Source organism: Geotrypetes seraphini, chromosome 9 (genome assembly GCF_902459505.1).
Source record: "Geotrypetes seraphini chromosome 9, aGeoSer1.1, whole genome shotgun sequence".
Lineage (NCBI taxonomy): Eukaryota > Metazoa > Chordata > Amphibia > Gymnophiona > Dermophiidae > Geotrypetes > Geotrypetes seraphini.
The window spans coordinates 56,210,174-56,237,485 of NC_047092.1; the positions used below are offsets into that span (position 1 = coordinate 56,210,174).

General features: G+C 43.6%; 1 protein-coding gene across 3 annotated transcripts in view; it reads left to right on the top strand.

Annotated features, from left to right (window-relative positions):
• Positions 1 to 10,940: 10,940 nt before the first annotated feature.
• The window catches only part of LOC117366674 (kinesin-like protein klp-3), an 89,366-nt gene continuing 72,994 nt past the window's right edge, over positions 10,941 to 27,312 (top strand). The window contains exons 1-3 of one of the 3 annotated variants that reach the window (XM_033958355.1): positions 10,941 to 11,159; positions 11,272 to 11,524; positions 26,147 to 26,478. In XM_033958355.1, the coding sequence (XP_033814246.1) occupies positions 26,266 to 26,478 (213 nt within the window). In that variant the 5' untranslated portion in view covers positions 10,941 to 11,159; positions 11,272 to 11,524; positions 26,147 to 26,265. The remainder of the gene's footprint in view (positions 11,160 to 11,271; positions 11,525 to 26,146; positions 26,479 to 27,312) is intronic. The other 2 variants (XM_033958354.1, XM_033958357.1) reach the window with 2 other exon arrangements.

The following is a 27,312-nucleotide window of genomic DNA, read 5'->3' on the forward strand; positions in this document are numbered from 1 at the left end:
CATTGCACGATACAGTGGCAGGATGACCTCCTTTGTCCTGGTCGTGATACCCTTCTTAATGATACCCAACATTTTGTTTGCTTTTCTTGAGGCTGTGGCGCACTGTGCCGACGCCTTCAAAGACGTGTCCACCATCACTCCCAGGTCTCTTTCAAGGTTACTTACCCCTAGCAGTGATCCTCCCATTTTGTAGCTGAACATCGGGTTCTTTTTCCCTACATGCATGACCTTGCATTTCCCTACATTAAAGTTCATTTGCCATTTTTTGGCCCATTCTTCTAGCGTCGTTAGGTCCCTTTGCAGATCTTCGCAGTCTTCCATGGTATCAACCCTGCGGTAGAGTTTGGTGTCATCCGCAAATTTAATAACTTCGCAATTTGTTCCTGCCTCCAGGTCATTAATAAATATATTGAACAGGAGCGGTCCCAGCACCGACCCCTGCGGAACTCCGCTCATGACCCCATGCCAGTCCGAGTAATGGCCCTTCACTCCAACCCTCTGTTTCCTGTCCGCCAGCCAGTTTTTGATCCATCGGTGGACCTCCCCTTGCACCCCGTGTCTCCACAGCTTTTTAAGCAGTCTTTCGTGCGGTACCTTGTCAAAGGCTTTTTGAAAGTCAAGGTAAATGATGTCAATGGATTCCCCTTTATCCACCTATCTGTTTACCCCCTCAAAGAAGTACAATAAGTTTGTGAGGCATGACCTACCCTTGCAGAAGCCATGCTGGCTCGACTTTAGCTGTCCATTGTTTTCTATGTGTTCACAGATACTGTCCTTAATCAGTGCTATTTTCATTTCCACCATTTCCTAGAGGAGATTTCAAGTATCTACCACCCTCTTCATGAAAAAGTACTTCCTGATTGTGACAAGGTGAAGTTCCTCTCTCAGGCCAGCAGAGGAAGCTTGAGAAGTGAAAGAAAAAGCTAATCTGCATACCATCCTGCAAGGGCTGGTGGGAGCTGTCTGCTCACCCTTAGGGAACAGTGGTACTGAAAAAGACAGGTCCCAAGCAGAGAGCAGAGAAAACCAGAAGGAGCTGGAATGCTGCCTTCATCCTAACTCTCAGTAAAGTCAGTGCTGACAGAGGGCACTGTACCAGAGAGAGATCCTGCCCTATATTGCCAACCAGTAGAGGACCCAGAGAGAGAGCATCTGAGGGACCAGGAGAGTTAGAGATAGGGATATTGATAGGCCAGCAACCAGAGAGACCAGTAATAGCCCAGAGTGAGAGTCTACTTGGTAGAGATTGGAGAAACTGGAGAGCCCTCAAGGTTGAGGGAGGACCAGTGAAAGAGCATCTGAGTGACTTGGAGAGTGCTCAGAGAGATAGAGAGTGCCTGAGGGATCCAGTGCAATGCCTGAAGGACTTCTATGAGTTTAATCCAGTATCATTTCCATGATCCTCTTGTTGCATTTTTCTGTATTTCTTAAACACAGACTCTTTTGCCCTTATTTTTTCAGCCATTTGTTTGGAGAAGCATATAAGCTTCCCATTTCTCTTGTTTTTGTTTACTTTCCTTGTATAAAGACCTGTTGCCATATTTATATCTGATGCCATAGTTATTTGTTATTCAGTAAGATGTTCAAAGCACAATGTCTTCCAATGCAGCTGGTAGCCCTTTAAATTGAAAGTTTCACAATTGCTCAGAGTAATGTCACAAGTTGGAGAAGCAGTGGCTCCCTCGCACCCAGTTACAGGTGAGCACACACTCTGTTATGGAAAGTTGGCTGTCTGACAGGTTTCCATAGGGAATGGTTCTATTATTGTTCTTCTACATAGTACAATCTAAGTTACTGGGCGATAAGGTAACTTGTCCAAGATCACATAAAGGCAAAGGTATAATAGAATTAACCTGGAATCATAAGAGTGCCCTTGATTTAAGTCAAAAAAGCACAAACCAATAAAGTATCTCTCCTTCCACATCTCCCCTTCAGATGTCCTGCAACTCTCTTCCCCACCCCCTTCAGATGGCTAGCATTTTCTCATCCTGCCTCTTACCCCCACCCCACTATCCCTTCACATTCCCTTCCCATGTCTCGCATCTTTCCTTCCCTACTCTCTCCAGGTATCCAACATCTCTGTCCCTTCCTTACACCCCCACCAGATGTTCATCACATACCCTACCCTTCCCTTCTCTTCCCTCCTCCTAAGTCAGGGATAAGCAATTCCGGTCCTCGAGAGCCACAGGCAGGTCAGGTTTTCATGATATCCACAATAGATATGCATGAGATAGATTTGTATCTCAAGAAGGCAGTGCATGCAAATTCATCTCATACATATTCATTGTGGATATCCTGAAAACCTGACCTGCCTGTGGCTCTCGAAGACCGGAAATGCCTACTCCTGCCCTAAGTGTTCAACATATCCCCATTTCCATTTCTACCCCTTCACCTATTTCCAGCATTTTATATCCCCTTACCTAACCCCCTCCCCTTCCGTGTCAAGCATATCCCCTTCCCTCCTTTCTTTCCTTTCCCCTCCCTCCAGGTATTCAGCATTTCCCATTTCCTTCTTTTCCCCTTTGTCTGTGTCAAACATCTCCCTCCTGACAGGCCTGCCGGCACCACCACAACCACAAACACCTTATCTCTGCCAGGGCCAGAAGATGCAAAGATAGATCAACATGAAGAAAAGTCTTCTAGTACAGACCTGCATACAAGTGCTACTGCATCCTTCCCTTTCTGATGCAAAGTTTCTTTTGGAGGGGGTGGGATGTAGCAGGAATCGACTGTGGGCCTGTTCTGAAAGGCCCAATGCCAAGCTGATGGATAAAATAAGATAATATTTGAAATATGATTTTCAATGTGGTTGCTCCTAGCCTAGACTATTACATGATCATCCTGCTATAATCATCGGATCCTTCAACTGCTTTGTTGTTCAGTTGGCTGGTGCCGAAGTCTTGACTGGATTTAATGGCAGGCCTCTCCAGAGACTACTGTTTCTTCAAGACTATTTTCTGAGGGTTTTTTGGTTCTTTTTACATTCATTTTATTCTTTTTATTTCTTTTATCTTTATTCTTTATTTCTTATTATTGGACTTTACACATCGATGTCCTTTATACAATAACTCCCAAAGGCCTTTGTTACAGCTAAATAGAACTCTTAATATTTGAATTGTAACTTTCCCTCACCATTCTTGGAATTTTGTTAATATCTTTATCTTTACTATTTTAATAATTGTTTATTTACTCAGGTACTTTAGCTAGATTGTGAGCCTTTGGGACAGATAGGTAAGTTCTAAGTACCTAATTTTAATTTTATTTATTGTAAGCCACTTTGATCTACTGCATTAAGCAGGATATCAAATGTACAATAAACTATGGAATAATTTTCTAATCCAGCTAAGGTCTGAATTTTGCTTGAATAAATTTCAGTCAGGACTAAAATCATTTTTAACTAAAGATGCATTCTCAAAGTTGATTACAGAACATTTATACTATTCATTGGGGTTTGAACTGGTAGTAGGTCTGGGGATCCCAGCAGGATGGTACTTACTGTCAGCATAGCTATTGCTAGCAATTAGCATTTTTGGTTGCCCTAACCAATGTCAGCAAAGGCCTATGGGAAATTATATCAATCTGACTCTGGGATGTGGATGCAGATAGACCCTAAGGCATAGATTCTGTAAAGTGTGCCTAACTTTAGGCGTGCTTTAGGCGTCCGATTTAAGTGGATAATGAGCGATTTAAGGGTCTTAACAAGCGTTAATTGGAACTTAGACGGACTTAGATGTCCTTTAGGCATCCTTAGACATCAGATTACACTTAGGCATGCTTAGTATAAGAAGGTCCATCTGAGCAGTGTTTTCTCTTTTAGGACATGTATTCTGTGTTAATGCTTATTTTTGAGTCTTTACTTTTCTTGATTATTTTTTTACCTTTTCATTTCTATATCTGCCACAACTCTCCATTTCATAGGACCATTAGCAGCTATAGTAATTTGCCATTTTGATGTTTGTCTAACCTTTTTCATCTTTCCAGGAACAAATCTAGGTGAGAATTATATATTGCTAGCTATTTAGGTGTCTTTATTAGATAAGAGCTCAGGCAGAACTGATTTCATCTTTTGGACTCCTTTTGGACTCCTTTTGGTGATTCTCCATTAACTTTTTCTCACCCTGAAATCTTCCACAATTCTCTTCATTCCACAGGGTCATTAGCAGGTCTGAGAATTAGTGATGATAATAATTGGTTCCAGGAATCTTGGCTGAAAAAAACCCATGCTGTTTGAAACTTTGGTGCCAGCAAAATAGATATGCAAGTTACATGAATATGTGGAACCTATAGCAGTGCTTTTCCTCTTAGAGCTAAAGGTAAAACTTTTTAGAGTCATAATTGTTGGGTATCCTTTTAAAAAAAGGAAGTGTTTCTTATGCTTCTGTTCATTCTAGCTGTTATTCTGAGACAGTTGGATTATATTTTTCCATATATGTCTTGACCTTTTCCCCTTTTTCTCCTGATTTCCTGTTCCCAGGTCTGTTCAAACTGGGTTCAGCACTAGAGCTTGCACTTGGACAAAGCTCAAATACTAAAACAGACAGAATAAGTAAGAATGATGTACTGAAACCTTTGTTTGCCCTCTTGATGAATTATCTACATTTTCACAATACTAACATGTTTCACACTTTTTTTTTCCTTCAGAAGGGTATAGTTATAGAAGATTTTCTGAGAAAACAGTCAATTGGTGAGTTTTACAAAGGTGCGCTAAATCCATGCATGTGCTAACTACTAACGTGTACATAGGATAACATGCACGTGTTAACCTTTACCATATGCTAACGGCGCCTAAACGGTGCCGCTTCAGCAGACGGTAAAAGAAATTTCCCTTTCCTGAACCCATGTTGACTGGGTTTCAGCAAGTCGTGTGTATCTAGGTGCCGGACTATGCTATCCTTGATCAGTGCTTCAACCATCTTTCCAGGGACAGACGTAAGGCTCACAGGTCTGTAGTTGCCCGGTTCCCCTCTCGATCCTTTTTTGAAAATTGGCGTGACGTTCGCTATCTTCCAGTCATCTGGTATCTGTCCAGTTCTAATTGTCAGATTGGCAAGTTTTTGCAATAACTCTCCGATTTCAACCTTCAATTCCTTTAAGACTCTCGGGTGAATTCCATCCGGTCCAGGGGATTTGTCACTTTTAAGTTTGTCGATCTGGTAGTATATCTGGTCCAACTCCACTTCAACTGTGGTGAGGCTGTCTTCTATTACTCCACTAAACACTTTCACTGCTTCTGGTATTTTTGCAGTATCCTCCTCCGTAAAGACGGACGCAAAGAAGGAATTTAGTTTGTCTGCAATTTGTTTATCTTCCTTGATGTACCCTTTTCTTCCCTGGTCGTCCAGGGGTCCCACCGCCTCTTTTGCGGGATTTTTCCCTTTCACGTATCTAAAGAAGGGTTTGAAGTTTTTGGCCTCTTGCGCTATTTTTTCCTCATAGTCCTTTTTGGCATCCCTCAATGCCTTGTGACATTTCTTCTGATCATCTTTATGTTTTTTCCATGCTTCGGTTGTTTTCATGTGTTTCCATTTTTTGAAAGAGTCCTTCTTTTCTTTTATGGCTTCCCTCACCTGTCTGGTAAGCCATGCCGGTTCTCCCTTACCTTTTGTTCTCCCCTCTTTGGAGATCCTCGGAATGTGGAGATTTTGTGCTTCTGTGATAGTATGTGGTAAAGGTTAACGCATGCATTTTATCCTATGCACACATTAGTAGTTAGTGCATGTGTGGAGTTAGCGCACCTTCTGTGAAGGTATTGAACTTGGGACATGGCGTTTGTAAGGGTACCTCACATAACCCCACTAACCTTAGTGTGGGGCCGCTAACATCCTTACACTTACCCCCTCTTCTATTAAACTGCGCTAGCAATTTTTAGCGCAGAGAACCGCGCTGAATAGCCTGCACTGCTTCCGATGCTCATAGGAACTCTATGAGCGTCGGAAGCAGCGTGGGCCATTGAGCGCGGCTCACCGCGCTAAAAACTGCTATCGTGGTTTCGTAGAAGAAGGGGGTTAATCTTTTAATCTCTGTTTTCCTATTATTAATGGAGTTCTTTTTCCTTTTTGTTTACATTTTTATACCAATATTTTTTGCACTGCTCAGAAGGCATTCAATGGATGGTGTGAGGGGCATTTTCAACAGGATGACTAAGTCCAACTTTGGACGTTTCCTGCAAGATGTCCAAAGTCAGAGGTAGAAAAACACCATTTTCGCAACTGGAAAAACTGCTAGACATCCAAATATATATATATATATAAAATTGCCTATTTAGATATCTTGGAGCCAAGATTTCCAGTCTTAAGATATCTAACTTTGCTATTTTCAACCACATAAATGTCCACATTCAAAACATCCAAATCAAGACCATTTGGACATGGGAGCGGCTAGCATTGTAATGGACTAGCCACATAGACATGCTCATGGAGCAGTGGGGTACCTTAGAGGGCACTGCTATGAACTTCATGTAAAGGGTGTCAGATGTGCCATAAGCCTCCCAAAACTTACTGTATCCATCTGTCTCCCACTCCAGTAGCCCTTATGGTTGCAGGTGGCACCTATATGGCAGTATAGTAGGGGTTTTGTGGATTTTCATGTGCTCCCACTTTCTACCATAAATATAGTGGTTAGAGTGTCTTATGGGTCCGGATCCTCCTCTCTAAGGTTCACTAGCCCACCCACCAGGCTTCTTAGACTCCTATGTGATGCTCTACTAAGCTTTCCCATACCAGGTACTGCTGTTGTAGAGACAGGTATGTATTGTTTCTTTCAGATCTTTGTTGGGTAGAAGGGGGGGGGGGGGTCAGTGACCACAAGGGGAGTGTGGGAGGTCATTACTTTATCCTTCCAGTGGTCTTCTTTTCAGTTTGGACTCCTTTTTGGCACTTAGACGCTTTTAAATCAGGTCTAGCTCCAGACGTCTAAGTTCCATCCAGGACGTCTTGGGGAAATGTTTGATTATCACTGCAAGACGTCCAAGTCTAAGCACGTTCAAAGCCTGCCCAGAACACACTTCCTACACGCCACACACCACTTTAGTGTTGAATACACAGCAGCTATGCCGTCTCACAAGACGTCCAGAAGGGCTGTTTTGAAAATCGGCATTTCAATGTCCTGGCAATTAGGACATCCAAATGTTGATTGATTTATTTTTTCAGTTTTCTGTACCATTCTCCCAAGGGAGCTCAGAACGGTTTATATGAATTTATTCAGATACTCAAGCATTTTTCCCTGTCTTTCCCGGTGAGTTCACAATCTTTCTAATGTACCTGGGGCAGTGGGAGGATTAAGTGACTTGCCCAGGATCAGAAGGAGCAGCATGGATTTGAGCCCACAACCTCAGGATGCTGAGGCTATAACTTTAGCTTTAACCACTGTGCCACACTCTCCCATTTTTTGGACGTCATACTGTTTCGAAAATGCCCCTAATAGTAAGAAACTAATATATTTGAAACTCTACTGCCACACAGGAGTTGCATACCCCTCTCCCCAAATTTGTTGTCATTACATTGAAACATTTCAGTTTATTGTGTTCATCTCCTGATTCAATATATTTCTTGTATCCCTCTCTTTGGCTCTTTTTATATTTAAATTGATTTTTTGATGTGTCCAAAATATATATGGAAAGATAACCTGACCCCAAATGTTTGAATTGCAACTTTTTTTTTTGTTGTTCAGAAAGGATTGTTACATGAAAACATATGTTTATAATGTTTACAGATAACTGACTACATATACCAGAGAAAGCTTGGGTTCATTAACAAAATTGACTCTAGTAATCCCTCTTTACTATAATGAATTAATCAGGTAATGAAATGGCATTTTAGTGAAAAGCAGAAGCATTTTACATTCATAAATCAGTTCATACTTCAGCAAACAGCTTAACGAGTTAATTACCTTCTTACAAAACAGGAATGTCAGAAAGCTGATGAGAACCAACTTCAACATCAGGATGTGCACTCCATAGTCTGACTCAAAATGTTTCGTCCAAGAACAGCATAATTATTTTAACTGTTATGAAATCACTTTTGCTTTTTACAAGGGTTGATTTTCTCTCTAACCTTAAAGTGTCTTGAACTAAATACTGAAGTTTTTAAGCAGTAATTCCTTAGGCATAATATTTTTCCCCTACCAGACTTAGGGCTCCTTTTATTAAGATGCGCTAGCGTTTTTAGCGCAAGCAGAAAATTACTGTGCACTACGCTTCTAGAACTAACGCCAGCTCAACGCTGGTGTTAAGGTCTAGCGTGCGTGGCAATGTAGCGTGCGCTATTCCATGCGTTAAAGCCCTAGCGCACCTTAGTAAAAGGAGCCCTTACTGACCTTTTATGGTAAGGGTAGGGGGTGAGCAAGGACAGTGGAACAGCGATACAAGGCTGATGTGACAGGCTTTCATTTATATAAATAACATTCATTGATGCCATGGTTTTTCCCTTGATTAGATGCCCCTGCGCCCACATAGTTTGGTCATTGGATTAATGCTGCTGTGAAAAGCAAAAATACAGTAACTATTGAGAATACAAATATGAGAAAAGTCCAAAAAACCTGATTTCTTCACCAAAACTAATTTACCCCCTCCCCTTACAAAACCGTAGTGCAGTTTGTAGCCCAGACCGCAGTGGTAACAGCTCTGACACTCATATGTGTTTCGGAGTTGTTTCCACCTCGGCCATCACTAAAAAACACACCACAGTTTTGTAAAATGGGGGGAGGGGAGGTAATCTTTTACTAGTATGTAGGGAAGGAAGGCTTATTATGTACTAGAATCAGTTTGTCACTTTAAGTGAATTTAAGAAATCTGATTCATGTTGTGTTTCAAAAATTTTAGTCGCTGTGCTCTGGCTTTTCATGGCATAATAGTTCAGTAAGGAGCACTGACCAAATTTCCCTTTGTAATCCAGTACATGTGCAATCTAAATCTATAGGTGTTACTATACTGCAGTAGCTTAGATCCCCCCCCCCCCCAATCTAAGGGCATAAACACTTAGGAGGCAATTCTATAAATTGGCGCTTCAATCTAGGCACTCCAATGCCCTTTAGAAAATTGGTGTTAACTTAGAACCACTTATACCATATATACTACTTATACCATATATACTATATATATATATATATATATAAATAGTATATATGGTATAAGTGGTTTATATATAAACTAGTGTTTAAGCCCATTACATTAATGGGTGTTAGAAAGCAGCCCCCTTTCCCTCTCCCCCTCCAGTTCCTCCCTGACTGTCTCTCCGTGGCCCCCTTCTGTCTCCCCCCCAAGCAAAGCTGTCTGCCTCCCAGCACACCCTTTCACCCAAAGCAGCCTCCTTTCCCTCTCCCCCTCCAGTTCCTCCCTGACTGTCTCTCCATGGCCTCCTTCTGTCTCCCCCCCAAGCAAAGCTGTCTGCCTCCCAGCACACCCCTCCCCCCAAAACAGCCTCCTTTCCCTCTTCCCCTCCAGTTCCTCCCTGACTGTCTCTCCATGGCCCCCTTCTGTCTTCCTCCCCAAGCAAAACTGTCTGCCTTCCAGCACACCCCTCCCCCAAAGCAGCCCCCTTTCCCTTTCCCCTCCAGTTCCTCCCTGACTGTCTTTCCATGGCCCCCTTCTGTCTCCCCCCCCCCCAAGCAAAGCTGTGCGCGCTTAGGGTTTTATTATATAGGATTCCCATTCACCAAATATAGAAGAAGGGATCCAAAATTAGAAATAGAAACATGAAGACTAAAATTTAACTGGAAACCCAAAAAGTTAAACTTGGCAAATATTGCAACACTGAACAAATAAAAACAGAAAAGCACTCCCTTTGTACTGAACATAGTTGGTGGTATACCAACAGGTAAGCCATGAGTTCAGGCCGCCCAAAATTTGCCATCACCCTTGCTGTGATTGACAGGGAACCCCAAGCTGCATCAGTTGAAGACCAACTCCTCCTCCAATCTGGTGGCCAGAGCTTTCCAAGCTCTGCAGCTGATGGCTGGGTCAAGGTGTAGCCACCGCTGCTGGCCTCCCCCATGCAAGCTCAGTTTTTATTCATATGCAAAAACCAAGTATGCACAGAGGAATGAGACTGACAGCAGCAGCTTAGGTACACTACTGGTGGCTGCAGAACTTGGGAGTTCTGGCTGCCAGAGTGGCAAAGGAGGATGAAAACTTCAACTGGAAGTGCATGGAGATTCCCCACTCAGGCATTTATATTTTGCATTTGGGCAGGGAGAAAATTTGGTGGCCATCCAACTTTGTTTTCAGCACTGCCCCTCCCCTTCTACCCAATCAATCATCTAGGTATGCCACTTTAGTGTACCAAGGACAGGGCAGTGGGGGGGGGGGGGCATGGTGACAGGGGACTGGTATAGCTGAGTCATGCATATGTGGACCATGGCCCTGTGAATCCTTCATGCGTCCCTGGAGGAGTTTTTGGTTTATGAGGATCCACTGCAATTTTGGTTTCAGCTTTTGGACAGTTTTTGTGGCAGTTTTAGGTTGTCTCTAGTTGTTTGTTTTATTTATGGGGAGTTGCAAGATCTATAAAAGCAACAATTGTGCAATTTTGCTTCTGAATACTGTGATATTTTTCTGGAGTCTGGGAAAGCCATGTCCATAGAAGCAAACATTGTGTGTAGGTCTGAGTTTGATACTCTTATTCCTGTTATATTTGGACATTAACACCATCTGGAAATGTATTAAAAGCCTATTTCTGCTAGCAAAAATGATTTCATCTGGAGAAATTGCCTTCTTAGTTAGGATGGAGGCTTCTCTAGGCTTGGGGTGTAGGAACTTTGGCACCTGCTAAGAGAAGCAAGAGAGAGCGAGTTACTGTGCAGAGAGGGATTCCTCGTCAGCTGCTTTGAAGAAGAGCCCTTCTCTTAATAACCCCTTTTTGCAAGGGTTGGTGCGGGCCGGAGGTCCCAAGAGGGTTGTAACAGGCAGTGCCGAGTTTTCCAAGGCAGAGACGGAGGCGTGGCCTGTAACCAATACAGATCATCAGCTTTGCCTGCCCGGCAACAGGAGCTCACAGCTCCGAGCAGCTCGGAATACCTAGATCCACGGATCCCCAAACTCCCAGCACCGGGATGCACAGACTCAGGTTGCTCGCCGGACTGTCAGCATCCAGGTAGCGCCTTCTTCCCCCTCATTCTGCCGGTGCATGAGAATTCTGCAGCCTCTGCTTATTGATTTCAGCCAGGTTAGTGGGCTCACACGATGGGTTGTTTTTGTTTGGGGGCGGGGCGGGGCGGGGCTAGTGCAGCTTTCTTGATCTGTCAGTAGTTGTACTTTTTTTTTTTTTTTTTTTGCAGTTTTACATGGAACAGATTGAAGAAAAGAAGCAGTGATTTTCCTTTCGTTGTATGATTTATTTGCACTTTTTTTTGTTAGGGACTGTGCTCTATAAAAAACGACAGATATACATTTTTGCTATGTAATGCCTAAGATGTTTAATATTTTTGTGGATTCTGGAAAAAAAACATATACTGTAATGCCATGATCAGGGTTGCGGAATGAGGAGCGGTAATTAAACAGCCCTAAGAACAACTAAAGACTGCATGTGAAGTTAGTTCTTTTTTTTCTGTTGTGCTACTCAGCACTTCGTCTCTAATTTAAACCTGTTTTGATAATTTAAATAAATAAATAATTTATATTCTGCATATCCTACAATTCTATGCGGATTACAAATTATTCAGGTACTCCCACTAGGGATTAAGTGACTTGCCCAGGGTCACAAGGAGCAGTGCAAGATTCAAACCCACAACCTCAGGGAGCCAAGGCTATAGCTCCAATCAAGGTTTTTACTTATATGATAATTCTTAATCCATATTATCGTGGATATTTTGCTTCCAGGTTAAATAGTAGGATTTTGGATAACAAACCAGGACAGTTACTAATTAATGGCAACGTCATTTCATACTAAATATTTGTGCTGGTGGTATTGGAGAATTGTCGTACTAAAAATATGCAGACTTCAGTGTAATATGTTTGTATTTGTTGCAGCCAGTAATGTCCATAGCTCCATGCATTTTGTGTAGGTCTGAATTTGATGTTCTCATTTATGTTACATTTGGGTCTTTACGTCAGCTGGAAATGCATGTATTATAAAAAAAAAAAAAAATAAATCACAAATCAAGCCTGTAAACTTTTGCCAAAGCATTTCTTCTATATTCATAATCTCCTCTGCTACCGATGCAAACCTGTCTCACTTTCTGTTGCCCAATAGTTATAATAGGCTTTTACTGGACAAGAGAAACACTGAAGTCTCTCCAAATTTGTGTCCTTGGGAGGGAGGAGAAACCAAGCAGATACAGTATTATAGTTTTGAAGATGAGGCAAAAATGCTGGGTCAAAAATGCTGTTCTTATGGCAACAGGAAATGTGCATTGCCCAGGGCACAGACTGCGAGGATTCCTTGAGCTTGCATACAAAGCCATCTCTACATTCCCTTATTTGTAAGATGTACAAAGCTTGGAGCCACTCGTGCCTCACTGCTTTTTCACATGTGATGACGCTGTGAGTAGAGAATGGCACGGGGGACACATTTTCCCCCGTCCCCACAGGAATTCATTTTCCCGTCCCGTCTCAGCAAGTTCTTTTCCTGTCCCTGCCCCATTCTTGAAAGCTCTGTCCTCATCTGCACAAGTCTCAAACACTTTAAAATCATAAGTGTTTGAGGCTTGTGCGGTTAAGGCAGAATTTACAGGAATGGGACAGGGATGGGAAAAATTTGTCCCCGTGTCATTCTCTAGCTGTGAGTTAACCTTCTTTAATGACCCCTCTTCCCATAATTTGCCTGAATAGGTTCTAGTGGTGCCTCACCTGTGTGCAAATAGATTCAATTAAACCGAGAAAACACACGTTTAGAAGTCTGAAGTGCTTCTCACAGATCACAAATTTTATTCTTAAAATAAATCCTGTATGATATTTGCATCCCACTATAGTCAATTTACCACAGATAGTGGGCTTTTTTTAAAAAAAAAAAACACTTATTTTTCCCACTTGTCCACTGCCTTTAGAGCCATTCTTTTCCAAAATGCTAAGAAGCCCATTTTATTCTTAAGTGTTTCTTAGCATTTATCATGTGCTAATCATTAGTACAGTGTCTCTCAAACTGTGTGCCATGGCACAGTGATGTGTCCCAAAGATATTCCAGGTGTGCCACGAGAGATTCCAGAATTTTACTTTATTTTTAAATACAGTGGAACCTTGGTTTATGAGCATAATTCGTTCCAGAAGCATGCTCGTAAACCAAATTGCTCATATATCAAAGCGAGTTTCCCCACAGGAAGTAAGGGAAACTCACTTGATTGGTTCCACCTCCCCCTCCATGAAGCCACCAGCGCTGCTCACACCCGTGCTTGAAGCAGCATCCCCTGCCTGCCCAAAACAAGCTCCTTCCCCCATATAGCACCAGCACGTCCTGTGGGTTGGTGCTGCGTGCCGTTACCAGTGAACGAAGATCTCGCCAGAAGGCCTTGAGCATGCGCAGATGCTCAAGGCCCAGCCCAAGCAAGAGGCGGGATCTTCGTTCACTGTGGGTTGGTGCTTCGTGCCGGTGCCAGATGGGGTAAGGGGCTTGTATGGGCAGGCGGGGGATGTCGCTTCCAGCACAGGGGTGCGATGCAGGTTCTCAAGGGGGCGTTCGCAGGCGGGAGCAATGTTGGTTCGAGCGGAGGGGGTGCGATGCCGGTTCTCGGGGGGGGCATTTGCGGAGGGCAACAATGCCAGTTCGAGTGGGAGGGGTGCTTGCAAATCGAGTCAACGCTTGGTTTGCGAGTCATGATTTGCGAGAATGTTTTGCTTGTCTTGCAAAACACTCGCAAACCACGCTACTCACAAACCGAGGTTTGACTGCATTCCCTTCACAAGTATACACTAGAATAGATGACATGTATGTTGTGTACACAAGAATCTTTCAATTTTGTGAGTGTTTGCATGCGTAAGGATACAACCGCCCAGACAAGCATTATTCATTGACGTGATTGGTCCCTGAAAAATTACAAGTAATTTTATTTTTATTTTTTATGCAGTAGTTATCCCAACTTGAGCAACAAAGCAATCTTATCTTTGCAAACATAGATTTTCAACTCTTACAGAAATTAAATTGAAAAAAAGCAAATGGCTGCAGATGGTGGATGATGAAATGCGTGTTTGCTTGTCGACTATCGAGCCATGTTTTGAGTCAATTTGCACTCATAAACAAGCACATCCATCGCATTGATTAGCAATTCTATCTATTGTAGTTTCACCGTTGTTATAATTACCCATCCATAGCTTAAAAAAACTGTAAATTAATAACTCTCAAATTACATTTTTTGTTGGATTTGCAATTTTATAATTTCAGTTATAATGTGCCGTGAAAAACATTTGCTCTATTTAGTGTACCGGGGCTAAAAACGTTTGAGAGACACTGCCTTAGTAAAAGGAGCCCATAGTAAAGAACTCCTTATGAGAAGATTATATCCATTCATCTGTCTCCAACCTCATATCACATGGGTGATGGTCTTGTGCCTTGATGTCATTTAGCAGTGTGGTGTTCCAGTTACAAGTGCTGAAATTCATGCTAGTCAGGTCTGTAACTGCAGAGCTTAGATAGTGTCAGACATACATTATTACCAATCCTGCCAGAGTAACCTCCTTTGCTTGATCCCTTAACTCCCTTTTGCTAAAGATGGAGCTATTTGTGTCTTAAGTCCAAGGAAACATACTGAATGAGTTTCCCAAAGGGTGGTGTCAACCCTGCCTTAACTTGCTGGCCTTACCAATGTCAGTAAAAGCCTAAGGGAGGTCATATCATTTATGTCTGACCTTAGGGGATGTCATTGCAAACAGCCTTAGCCAGCCTAAATTAAATCAGTGCTTAGAGGACCTGGCAGTAAAGAGGTGCAAAGAGGTGTTCTCTCTGGAACCCGAAGCTTGGAACATTACCCTCCCCACCCCCCTTTCTCTCTCTACCTCTCTCTCTCTTTCTTTGTCTCTTTCTAAAGATTGCCTTTCTGTATTTCTATATTATATTCTTTATGCAATCACTTCTGGCTGTGCTTGTCATTTGATTTTACTTCCTAATGAATCTTCTGTGAGGATATTGAACCCGGGACCTGGCGGATTGTAAGGTCACTTCAACCTAACCCCTCCAAATCTGACCTTTTGGAGGGTCTAACCCAGAGGTCTCAAAGTCCCTCCTAGAAGGCACTGCTTTCAATGCATATTCTTTGGGGAAATCCTGAAAACCCGACTGGATTGCGGCCCTCAAGGAGGGACTTTGAGATCCCTGGTCTAACCTTACAGGTGGCTTGGCTACCAAATCAAGTAGGAGAGGCAGTTTAGTTTATTAATTTTTTTAAATCAAGAACTAACATTCTAGGATAAAGAAACCCAGAGTCCTTGGGGTGCGATAGAAGTGGTATCATAATTCTTTATATTAAAAACTTCTGTTTTGTATAAGCATTTCTCTTACATATCAGTGATGCTTTTAAAGATGTTCTATCCATTTAATTATCATGAGCTTCATGTTTGGCAGGAATACATGTTCTACTGTTGGTTGGTTGGTAACCAAAACAATCTTCTGCAGAACGGTTAACATCCAATGCAAACTTATACATTCCCAAAGAAGAAAGATCAAAATTCAAATGGTAAATTTGGAATTAACAGGATACTGCTGTAAGGGATGACAGATTTGTAATAATAAAAAAAAATAAAATAGATAGCTAACTTAAAAAAGAAAAATTATATGGTGCTCTAGTCCAGTGTTCTTCAACCTTTTGACAGCTATGGACTGGTGGAAATAAAATAATAATTTTGTGGACTGGCACCGGTCCGCGGACTGGCAGTTGAAGAACACTGGGCTAAGTCGTGCCCATCTCCACCCAATCTCCGCCCCAGACTCCACCCCCATAATAGTACTAATTGTAACATCATTTTTTCCATTTATTTTTCATATATACACACACACACAATATAATCGTATTAACAACACATAATGGTTAACCACAAAATTAAAATACACAAAGCACACTGTTTGCTTTTCAACATTCATTCCTACCAGAAAACAGATAATCCCATGCAAATGCAGGACCAAAAACTAAAAGTACTAATATTTACAAACAAACTCTAAGATGCAAGACTCTGCAAGCAGTACAACCCCAGAGGAAAAGAAGCAAATTAATTTCTTCCTGAACAGACAGCAGATGTAAATCAATCACTAAATAAAAAAATTAAAGCTTTCCCCCCTACTGTTGTTGTCTATCTACCTCCATGCTGTGCCTTGCCTTCTGGCCTTTCCCCCGGTGTTATCTTCGGGTCAGTCCATGGTGCGATCAACGCGGTGTCTTCGGGCCGGCTCCCTGAGTGCTGCATTGCACAATGATGTGGGCAGTGGCTCCTCGCACGCGTCCCACTCCTCATCTGAAAGCGCTCCCTCTGATGTTGCGACGTCTGAGAGAAGGCTTCCAGTTCAGGTGCAGGCTGCGTGTAAGAGCCTTTTCCCATGGTTTTGTGTACTGCAGCACTCAGGGAGCCGGCCCGAAGACGCCGCGTTGATCGCACAGTGGGCTGGCGGCAAGAACACTGTGGACCGGCAGAAAATTTCTGCAGACCGGCACCGGTCCACAGACAATGGTTCAAGAACACTGCTCTAGTCCAATATAAAACCCCAAACTACCAATATTGCAAAAATGGTAGAAAGGAACTGGGCACTCATTAACTGAATGCAGGGCCAGTTCAAGGGGTTACGGTACCCTGAGCCAACTTGCACTCCCCTCGACGGTGCTCCCCACCCAAAGCATAAATTTTCTCCCCTTTTCTCTCAAGCCTCTAGTCCAGCACTGCTCCCTCTCCTCTCTCCTCCTCCCCTATAGCCCTCTAAAAATTACCTTGCTTGTCACTAGCAATAGCTTGCATAGCAAGCTGCTTTCAGCCAGCCTTGGGTCTTCCCTCCACTGTGTTCCACCAACAGGAAATTGCAGGTGGAACATGGCAGACAGAAGACCCAGGGATGTCCAAAAGCAGCCTGCCTTGTATACTATTGCTACTGGCAAACATGCTAATGTTTAGAGAGCCGCAGGGGAAGGAGGAGGGAGGAAGAAAGAAAGAAAGAAGAGGAAACAATGCCAGACTAGGGGCTGGAGAGAAGGAGGAGAAAGCTTTAGACCAGGTAAAGTACTGACAGTGAGCTCAGGGACCAGGGATTTCAGCACCCTGTATCTCTGGTGCCCTGGGCCAGAGCCTCACCTAGTCCAATAGCTGAGCCAGCCTTGAACTTAAGTCAGTAATGTCAATCCTTTGGGGGATTAAAGAAATCATTTTCTCTTTGATAATATAAAACAATTCTTTGGGTTTCTTTTGCAACCTGAAGCACTTACCACTTTGCTTATCAAAAGGACTTTAAAAAAAAATTGACATAAGAACATAAGAATTGCCGCTGTTGAGTCAGACCAGTGGTCTATCGTGCCCAGTAGTTTGCTCATGCAGCGGCCCCCAGGTCAAAGACCAGTGACCTTCTAACCAAGACCAGCCCTACCTGCATTCCTTCTGGTTCAGCAGGAACTTGTCTAACTTTGTCTTGAATCCCTGGAGGGTGTTTTCCCCTATAACAGCCTCCGGAAGAGCGTTCCAGTTCTCTACCACTCTCTGGTTGAAGAAGAACTTCCTTACGTTTGTACGGAATCTATCCCCTCTCGACTTTAGAGAGTGCCCTCTCGTTCTCCCTACCCTGGAGAGGGTGAACAACCTGTCTTTTATCTACTAAGTCTATTCCCTTCATTATCTTGAATGTTTCGATCATGTCCCCTCTCAGTCTCTTCTTTTCAAGGGAGAAGAGGCCCAGCTTCAGAAGAATCCTCTTGTACAAGAAAAACAGAAAGAAAACATAAAACTAGGAATTTCAGCAATAATGCTAATTAACATAAAGTAAATAAGATCAATCTTTCTCAGACCACTACTTATGGAGGAGGAGGGTATGATAGAGTAAAGAGAGACTCAAAAGAGAAAAAAAATCTAGGAATAGGCTTAATAGCAACGATCCCATAATCGTAACTACTGTTCTGATCCTTACCCAATGCCAGGTTCTTCAAATCCACAAAGGATCATAATTGTTCTGGTATAAAGAAGACATATTTAACTCCCAGAAACTTTACTAAACATTTGCAAGGATATGCTAATTGGAATGTTGCTCCAAGAGTTAATGTCTCATTTCTCATAGCAAGAAACAGTTTCCTCCGCTCCTGTGTAGTTCTTGTGACATCAGGGAACATCCAGATTTTTTTCCCATGAAACAAGCATTGAGAGTTACGAAAATATAATTTCATGATTCCATTCACATCTTGTTCGAAAACAAAGGATATTAATAGAGTAGCCCTCTCTGTATTTTCAGATACTGTGGTTTCCAACAGCATGGTAATATTTAAGGAATTATCTTCTTTTTGTTGTATCTCAGGCGTTGCTCCCATAGCTTTTTTATCAGGCAAATAATAAATTTAGTTTATTGGAGGTATATGCTTGGGGGAAATTTTTTATATTTCTATTAAATATCTCTTCAACATATCCAAAGGAGCTACACCATAAGCTTTAGGAAAATTCAAAAGACGAATATTCAGTCTTCGGTTATAATTTTCTAATTGTTCAATTTTCCTAGCCAAAAGATTTCTTTCTTTAACCAGGTTGTTAATTACAACCTGAACATCTGCCACATTTTTTTAACTTGTTTAATTTCATTAGAAAATTCTTATTTCTTAATTTTAAGAAATTTCCCAAGACCATCTACAATACTTACAAGGTAAGCGATTTCCTGGGAAGACCTGGACATTGAGGAGTTCAGCCTCTCGAGAGCGTCCCATATGGTCTCGAGAGTAATCACCTTTGGTTTTGATGTTCACAAGCCGCATTTCAAATCTCCCTGCCGTACTTGAACTGTCGCGAGCCCAGCCCCTTGGTCTGGGGTTTCCCATGCCTCTGACTCCACGCAGGGCTCCCCTGGCAGGACCATGATCACGGCAGGGTGCGGTGGTGGAACAGCTCTTGGAGGGGAGAGTGAAACCTTCAACTCAAAATCTCCAACCGTTCTCCCGGGTGAAGACAGCTCGGGCACTCCTCCAGGTACTCCTTGGGAACTAGTGGTGACGGCGGTAAAATCCAGAATTGATCGCTGGGCAGGGTTAGATGTCCTATCAAAAGGGCTTTTACTAAAGTGCAGTAAAGATTAGCAGTTATTGCAAGGTACATGGCCAGTTACTGTGCATTAACTGCAAAGCCTCTGTGGTAACTGTTGGGGGCATTACAAGCATTTGACAATGTAATTACCACAGACAAACTTTTACTACCTGTTAAGTGCATTGGCAGAGAGCATGGATGCACTTATCACTTGCTATTACTACTATTATATTACTACTATAATATATAATATTTAACACTTCTATAGCACAGCATCAGGCAAGAGGAGTAGAAGCAGCAAGGGAGAAAAGCAGTTTTAGAAGCAAAAACGAGCAGAGGAGGGAGACAGAGGAGAGCAGGAGGCTAGGGGCTGGGTGAGAGTTAGCTCCGCCCACCCCCACCGCGTCAGAGGAGTCAGCACCCGAACCCCCCATAAAAGGGGGCGGAGCCAACGACGAACGTGGTGCACAGCATCAGGCAAGAGGAGTAGAAGCAGCAAGGGAGAAAAGCAGTTTTAGAAGCAAAAACGAGCAGAGGAGGGAGACAGAGGAGAGCAGGAGGCTAGGGGCTGGGCGAGAGTTAGCTCCGCCCACCCCCACCGCGTCAGAGGAGTCAGCACCCGAACCCCCCATAAAAGGGGGCGGAGCCAACGGCGCACAGCCATTAGGCGCGCGGCAAAGGCGCTCGCCTTAGCGAGAGCGCCTTTGCGAAGGGCCTCAAGAAGGGCCAAGTCACTACACCCAAGAGCACAGGGAAGGACTGAAAGGTAAGGAAGTGGCAAGCAGCGCAGAAGAGACGAACACACAAGCAGCAGTAAGGTAAGGAAGAGAAAAGACAGCACACACAAGAAAGCAGCAAGGCAAGAAGCAGATACAGAAGGAACAACCACACACAAGCAAAAGTTAGGCAAGGTTGTGCAAAGGCACCAGGCACAGAAAGAACAATCACACAAACAAAAGTAAGGAAAGGTAGAGCGTAGGCAGTCCATACAAAGGCAGAAGGCAGTAAAGCAAGAAGCAGGTGCAGAAGGAAGCAGGCACCGAAGGAACACGTAAACTTATCTGTTTTCTTAAAGTAGTAACCCCGATGGAAGCAGAAGGTAACCAGAAGATGAGCTTTCCAGTGTTCTGCGCGGACTGTCATATGTATGACTACCTCCCCTCGGGGAGACAGTCATACGTATGCAGTCGGTGTCAGGAGCTGAAAAGCTTGAAGAAAGAAGTCAAGCGACTTGAGGACAAGATACAGGAGCTAGAAGGACTTTACACCACGGAGGACCCTACCAGGGCATTTGAAGACTTCAGGAGTGAGAAACACATCGAGAAGGAAGTCAGGGAACTCGAGGAATTCATTGAGGAAGCATACAGGAGGAGGGTGGAAGAGAACGAACTCCAGATGAGAGATGATGCAACACCAACTTGGAAGGGGGAGCAAGAAGCAGATGACCTCAAAGAAGACACCCACAGAAGAATACCACACGAGGGGGAAGAATTGGCTAGTCGATGCCCAGAAGAAGAGAGAGCTAAGCACACCGAGGACATTGACCTGAGACCGATAAGAAAATTGAAGAAGGGAAAGTCAGCGATCCTGGTGGGAGACTCGATATTGAGGCATGTGGACAGCCACATAGCAGGAGGAAGAGAGGATCGACTGGTGACCTGCCTCCCAGGAGCGAGAACCAAGGACATCGTGGACAAAATTGGGAAGGTCCTGGAAGGAGCGGAGACGGAAGAGACCGCAGTAATGATCCACATCGGGACGAATGATGTCAGCAGGAGAGACTACAGAAGAGGCACGCTGATAGAACAGTTCAAGATTCTAGGAAGGAAACTGAAGATGAGGACCCAGAAGATAGCATTCTCAGAGATCCTACCGGTACCAAGGGCAGATGTGAAAAGGCAGGAAGAACTACAATCAATAAATGCATGGATGAGGAGATGGTGTGAGGAAGAAGGGTTCCACTTCGTGAGGAACTGGACAACGTTCTGGGGCAAGAGCAAGCTCTACAGGAGAGATGGACTGCACCTGAGCGTGGCGGGAACAAGACTTCTAGCAAACAACGTCAAGAGAGGAATAGAACAGGCTTTAAACTAAGAGAAAGGGGAAAGCCGACAGTCGACCTAGCGTCGATGATTCGGAAGAAGGTATCCCATGAAGATACTGAGGGGAAAAAAGGCAGGGAAGAAACAAGAGACAAATTACAGGAGTCAACTAACCCAGAAGAGGAGGTTAGAAAGATTGTAGCAAAAGAGAAGACACCAAAGACTGAAGCACAGGGAAAAGAAATGAAGACGACAAAATGCCAGGATCTAAACTGCATATATACTAATGCAAGGAGTTTAAGAAACAAAATGGGGGAGCTAGAAGCCATGGCCAATGCAGAGGACATAGACATCATTGGAATCTCTGAAACGTGGTGGAATGAGGAAAACAAATGGGATACAGCACTGCCGGGGTACAAGCTCTATCGCCGGGATAGGTCAGGTCAGAAAGGAGGAGGAATAGCCCTATACGTAAAAGAAAGCATACAATCGACAAGAATGGACACAGCAGAGATGATCAACAAACTGGAATCGCTATGGGTTAAAATACCGGGTAGGAAAGGGCATGAAATAAAGATGGGCCTATACTATCGTCCACCCGGGCAAACCGGAGATAGCGATAAAGAAATGGATGCCGAGATGAAGCGAGAATGCAAAAGTGGTTACACAGTTGTTATGGGAGACTTCAACTATCCTGAGATAGACTGGAGTCTTGGAAGCTCAAGATGCGCTAGGGAGACAGAATTCCTGGAGGCTATACAAGATTGCTTCATGGAGCAGCTTGTTAGAGAACCGACGAGAGGAAATGCCACTCTGGATTTAATCCTAAATGGACTAAGGGGACCTGCAAAGGAAGTGGAAGTAGTGGGACCATTGGGAAACAGTGATCATAATATGATCAAGTTCAAGGTTGAAGTAGGCATACCGAACGGAAAGAGAACCATAGCGACATCTTTCAACTTCAGGAAAGGAAACTATGAAGCAATGAGGGAAATGGTAAGGAAGAAACTTAGGAACACTTCCAAAAAATGGCAAACAGTAGAACATGCCTGGTCTTTTTTTCAAAGACACAGTGAGCGAGGCACAAAATCTGCACATCCCCAGATTCAGAAAGGGGTGCAAAAAGGGTCGAACAAAAGACCCAGTATGGATGACTAAAATAGTGAAGGAAGCGATAGGCAATAAGAAAAATTCATTCAGGGAATGGAAAAAGGACAAAACTGAAGGGAACAAGAAGGAGCACAGGAAGTATCAAAAAGAATGTCACCGTGTGGTTCGAAAAGCCAAAAGAGAGTATGAAGAGAGGCTAGCCAGGGAGGCACGAAATTTCAAACCGTTCTTCAGATATGTTAAAGGGAAACAGCCAGCTAGGGAGGAGGTAGGACCGCTGGACGAAGGAGACAGGAAGGGAGCGGTGAAGGAGGAGAAAGAAGTCGCAGAAAGACTCAACATGTTCTTCTCGTCTGTATTTACAAACGAAGACACAACTAACATACCGGAACCTGAACAAATCTTCAATGGAAATCAAGCAGAAAAATTAACATCCATGGAAGTGAGCCTTGATGATGTACACAGGCAGATAGAAAAACTTAAAACTGACAAATCCCCGGGTCCGGATGGAATCCATCCCAGGGTTCTGAAGGAATTAAAGGAGGAGATAGCGGAACTACTGCCGCAAATTTGCAACCTATCCTTGAAAACAGGCATGATCCCGGAGGATTGGAAGATAGCCAATGTCACGCCCATCTTTAAAAAGGGATCAAGAGGTGACCCGGGAAACTACAGACCAGTGAGTTTGACCTCGGTTCCGGGGAAACTGACGGAAGCACTGATTAAAGAACACATCAATGAACATCTGGAAAGAAACGAACTTTTGAAAACAACCCAACATGGTTTCTGCAGGGGGAGATCGTGCCTAACGAACTTATTGCACTTCTTCGAAGGAATTAACAAACGGATGGACAGAGGAGACCCCATAGACATCATATACCTTGATTTCCAAAAAGCCTTTGACAAGGTGCCTCACGAACGTCTACTCCGGAAACTGAAGAACCATGGAGTGGACGGAGACGTACATAGATGGATCAGAAACTGGTTGGCGGGTAGGAAACAGAGGGTAGGGGTGAAGGGCCACTACTCGGACTGGATGGGGGTCACGAGTGGTGTTCCGCAGGGCTCAGTGCTAGGGCCGCTGCTATTTAATATATTCATAAATGATCTAGAAACAGGCACGAAGTGTGAGATAATAAAATTTGCGGACGATACAAAACTATTTAGTGGAGCTGGGACTAAAGAGGAATGCGAAGAATTGCAAAGGGACTTGAACAAATTGGGGGAATGGGCGGCGAGATGGCAGATGAAGTTCAACGTTGAGAAATGTAAAGTATTGCATGTTGGAAACAGAAACCCGAGGTACAACTATACGATGGGAGGGATATTATTGAATGAGAGCAACCAAGAAAGGGACTTGGGGGTAATGGTGGACATGACAATGAAGCCGACGGCACAGTGCGCAACAGCCGCTAAGAAAGCAAATAGAATGCTAGGCATAATCAAGAAGGGTATTACAACAAGGACAAAAGAAGTTATCCTGCCATTGTATCGGGCGATGGTGCGCCCGCATCTGGAATACTGCGTCCAATATTGGTCTCCGTACCTTAGGAAGGATATGGCGTTACTCGAGAGGGTTCAGAGGAGAGCGACACGCTTGATAAAAGGGATGGAAAACCTCTCATACGCTGATAGATTGGAGAAACTGGGTCTCTTTTCCCTGGAGAAGAGGAGACTTAGAGGGGATATGATAGAGACTTATAAAATCATGAAGGGCATAGAGAGAGTAGAGAAGGACAGATTCTTCAAACTTTCGAAAAATAAAAGAACAAGAGGACACTTGGAAAAGTTGAAAGGGGACAGATTTAAAACGAATGCTAGGAAGTTCTTCTTTACCCAACGAGTGGTGGACACCTGGAATGCGCTTCCAGAGGGAGTAATAGGGCAGAGTACAGTACAGGGGTTTAAGAAAGGATTGGACAATTTCCTGCTGGAAAAGGGGATAGAGGGGTATAAATAGAGGATTACTGCACAGGTCCTGGACCTGTTGGGCCGCCGCGTGAGCGGACTGCTGGGCATGATGGACCTCAGGTCTGACCCAGCAGAGGCATTGCTTATGTTCTTATGTTCTTAAGAGCGTACACAGTTCTGTATATTTTGACATTAAATAGACAGTCCCTGCTCGGAAGAGTTTACAATCTATCTTGGACAGACAGACATGACATAGAGGATTGGGGATGCAGAATCCAAGGTGAGAAGAATTAGGTGTTGAAAGCCAGAGACGGAGCCTGCTGTAGGGATTCAGGCAGTTTGTTCCAGGCATATGATGCAGCAAGACAGAGTCTGGAGTTGGCAGAGGAAGGAGTGTGTGGCGCGGTGGTTGAAGCTACAGCCTCAGCACCCTGGGGTTGTGGGTTCAAACCCTGCACTGCTCCTTGTGATCCTGGGCAAGTCACTTAATCCTCCATAGCCCCAGGTACATTAGATAGATTGTGAGCCCACCGGAACAGATAGGGAAAATGCTTGAGTACCTGATTGTAAAACCGCTTAGATAACCTTGATAGGCGGTATATAAAATCCTAATAAACTTGAAACTTGAGGAAGAGAAGGACACAGATAGGAGGGACTTATCCATTGAGCAGAGCTCACGGGGGGGGGGGGGGGGAGGGAGGGCATAGGGGTAATGCGAGTATTGCGGTTCTCACAGAACATGAGTCATACAGCTGAATTCTGGATGGATTGGAGGGGAAAAAGATGGCAGAGCGGAAGACCTGAGAGTAGCAAGTTGCAGTAATCTAAGCATGAAGTAATGAGGGCGTGGATAAGGGTTTTGGTAGTATGCTCAGAGAGGAAAGGTCATATTTTGGTAATATAGAGGAAGAAGCCACAAGTTTTAATGATATGTTGTATTTGGATGGAGAAGGAGAGAGAGGAGTCAAAGATGACCCCAAGATTGTGAGCAGACAAGAAAGGGAGGATGAAAGTGTTGTCCACAGAGACAGAGAATAGGGAAAACGGGGAGTGGGTTTAGATAGGAAGATGATCCGCTCCGTTTTAGCCATATTCAGTTTTAGATTGCGGTGAGACATCCAGGCAGCAATGTCGGACAGACAGGCTGAGACTCGGGTTTGGGTTGCAGTAGAGATGTCTGGTGCGGAGAGGTAGATCTGGGAGTCATCAGCATATAGGTGATACTGGAAACCATGGGAGGAGATCAGCACTCCAAGTGAACATTTTCAAAAACATTTGGGGGTCCTTTTGCTAAGCTAGGGTAAATACTAACGTGAATCTACTGTAGGAAAAAAGGGCTTACTGCAAGACACGCTTAGGCGTGTTCATGTGATACCCATGTCCTAAAAACTAAAATTTACTTTTTAGTGCTGAGAGTGGATTGGGAGAGGGGAGAGGGGGCAGTTCTACACTAATCGGTTAGCACAGCTAGATTGCTGACTGTAACCAATTAACATGTGGTTAATGCATGAGCTCTTACAGCTTCATGAACCAGTGACCATGGGAAAATTAATGTGTGGTCATTAATAGGGAAAAAATAAAAATTGGCCATTTTACCCCAATGGTAAAAATGGCCTTAGAGGGAAGGAATGCACTAAGAATACTATCACTGCAGTTTGATAAAAGAAACCCTTGGTGTCCTTTCTGTGAATATCAGCTCACTCTTCTGCTTAAGTATTTCTGATATGTCCTATACTCAGCTAAAATTCTGAAAGACTATGACAGACTCCGGAAGGCCTTTTTTTTTTTTTGCTGTGGTAAACACATGTTAGTGCTGACTGCAGCTTACTCAGTTGACACCTAATAAAGCTAATACAAATTTATATAAATGTGCATATTTTTCTTAGGGGGAGATATTCACACTAATGAAAGTCAAATGAGAGACTATACTTTAATTACAAATGTTTGTTATACTGAATATATCTTTCTTTTCCAGATCTAGTTAAATGTTCATCAAGTTTCCCCCACCTTTACTGAATAATTTTACATGTGGAGACAAACGTTCAGTAAGGAATGTGGAAGCTGGCATTTTGACTCTGTTGAAATTTTAAAAACATGGGAAGTGGAGCATCAAAAAAACAGCTGCAAGAGACACCTAGAGGCACATCAGAAGTCAAAAACTCCAGCACAGGTCCTTCCTCGGCCATTTATGATGAGACATCCAGTGGAAGAGAGATAGGCCTGTCTAAAGCAGAGGAAGATGAAATACAGGAAGAAATTGAGCGGATGGCACAACGGTTTAACAGAACTGGAGAGGACATTAATGATGTGAGTTTTATGATGCGCTGTGCTTCGTTTCACTTTTGATATTTGTCTTGTGTTAAAGCAATTAGGAAAAAAGTGTCAAAATGCACCTATTGTATACTTGCTTTATAAAGGCACTATCAGAACATTCTTATTAAATTGTACACTTCTCCTTCGGTATTCGCAGGGGATAGGGGCAGAGCCGGACCGCGAATGGAGAAAAATTGTGAATATCTTCTTGTCCGGCTCTGACTCACCCCTGCCTCCCTCCCGCCTTCTCCCCGGCATCCCGGCCTTACCTGGTGGTCTAGCAGGCTTTTGGGGCAGGAGCGATCTTCCTACGCTCCTGCCCCATGCAGATCGCCAATAGGAAATGACTGCCGTGAGTTCCCGTAGTCTCTCGAGACTACGGCGGGAGCTCACGGCAGCCATTTTCTATTGGCGATCTGCATGGGGCAGGAGCGTAGGAAGATCGCTCCTGCCCCGAAAGCCCGCTAGACCACCAGGTAAGGCCAGGATGCTGTGAGGAAGGCTGGAGAGAGGCGGGAACGTTTAAAAATATGGGGGGTTTTCCTCCCCCCCAAAAATCACGAATTTGTGAAACCGCGAGTGTGGAAACCGCAAATGGGGAAGGGGAAGTGTAATGTTGTCTTAATGGATATTTTCATACACCATCATGGCTTCTCTTCTAAAGACATGATATATGAGTTATTATGGCCTACGAAACTAACTATTAAAATATTACAATGAATGAGTGTTTTGAAGTTCTTTTGACAGATCTCTCATATTTTTAAAATATCAGTGGTGACTGTTTTATAATGACTGCACACCTCTACATAACTAGGGTTACCATTTTTT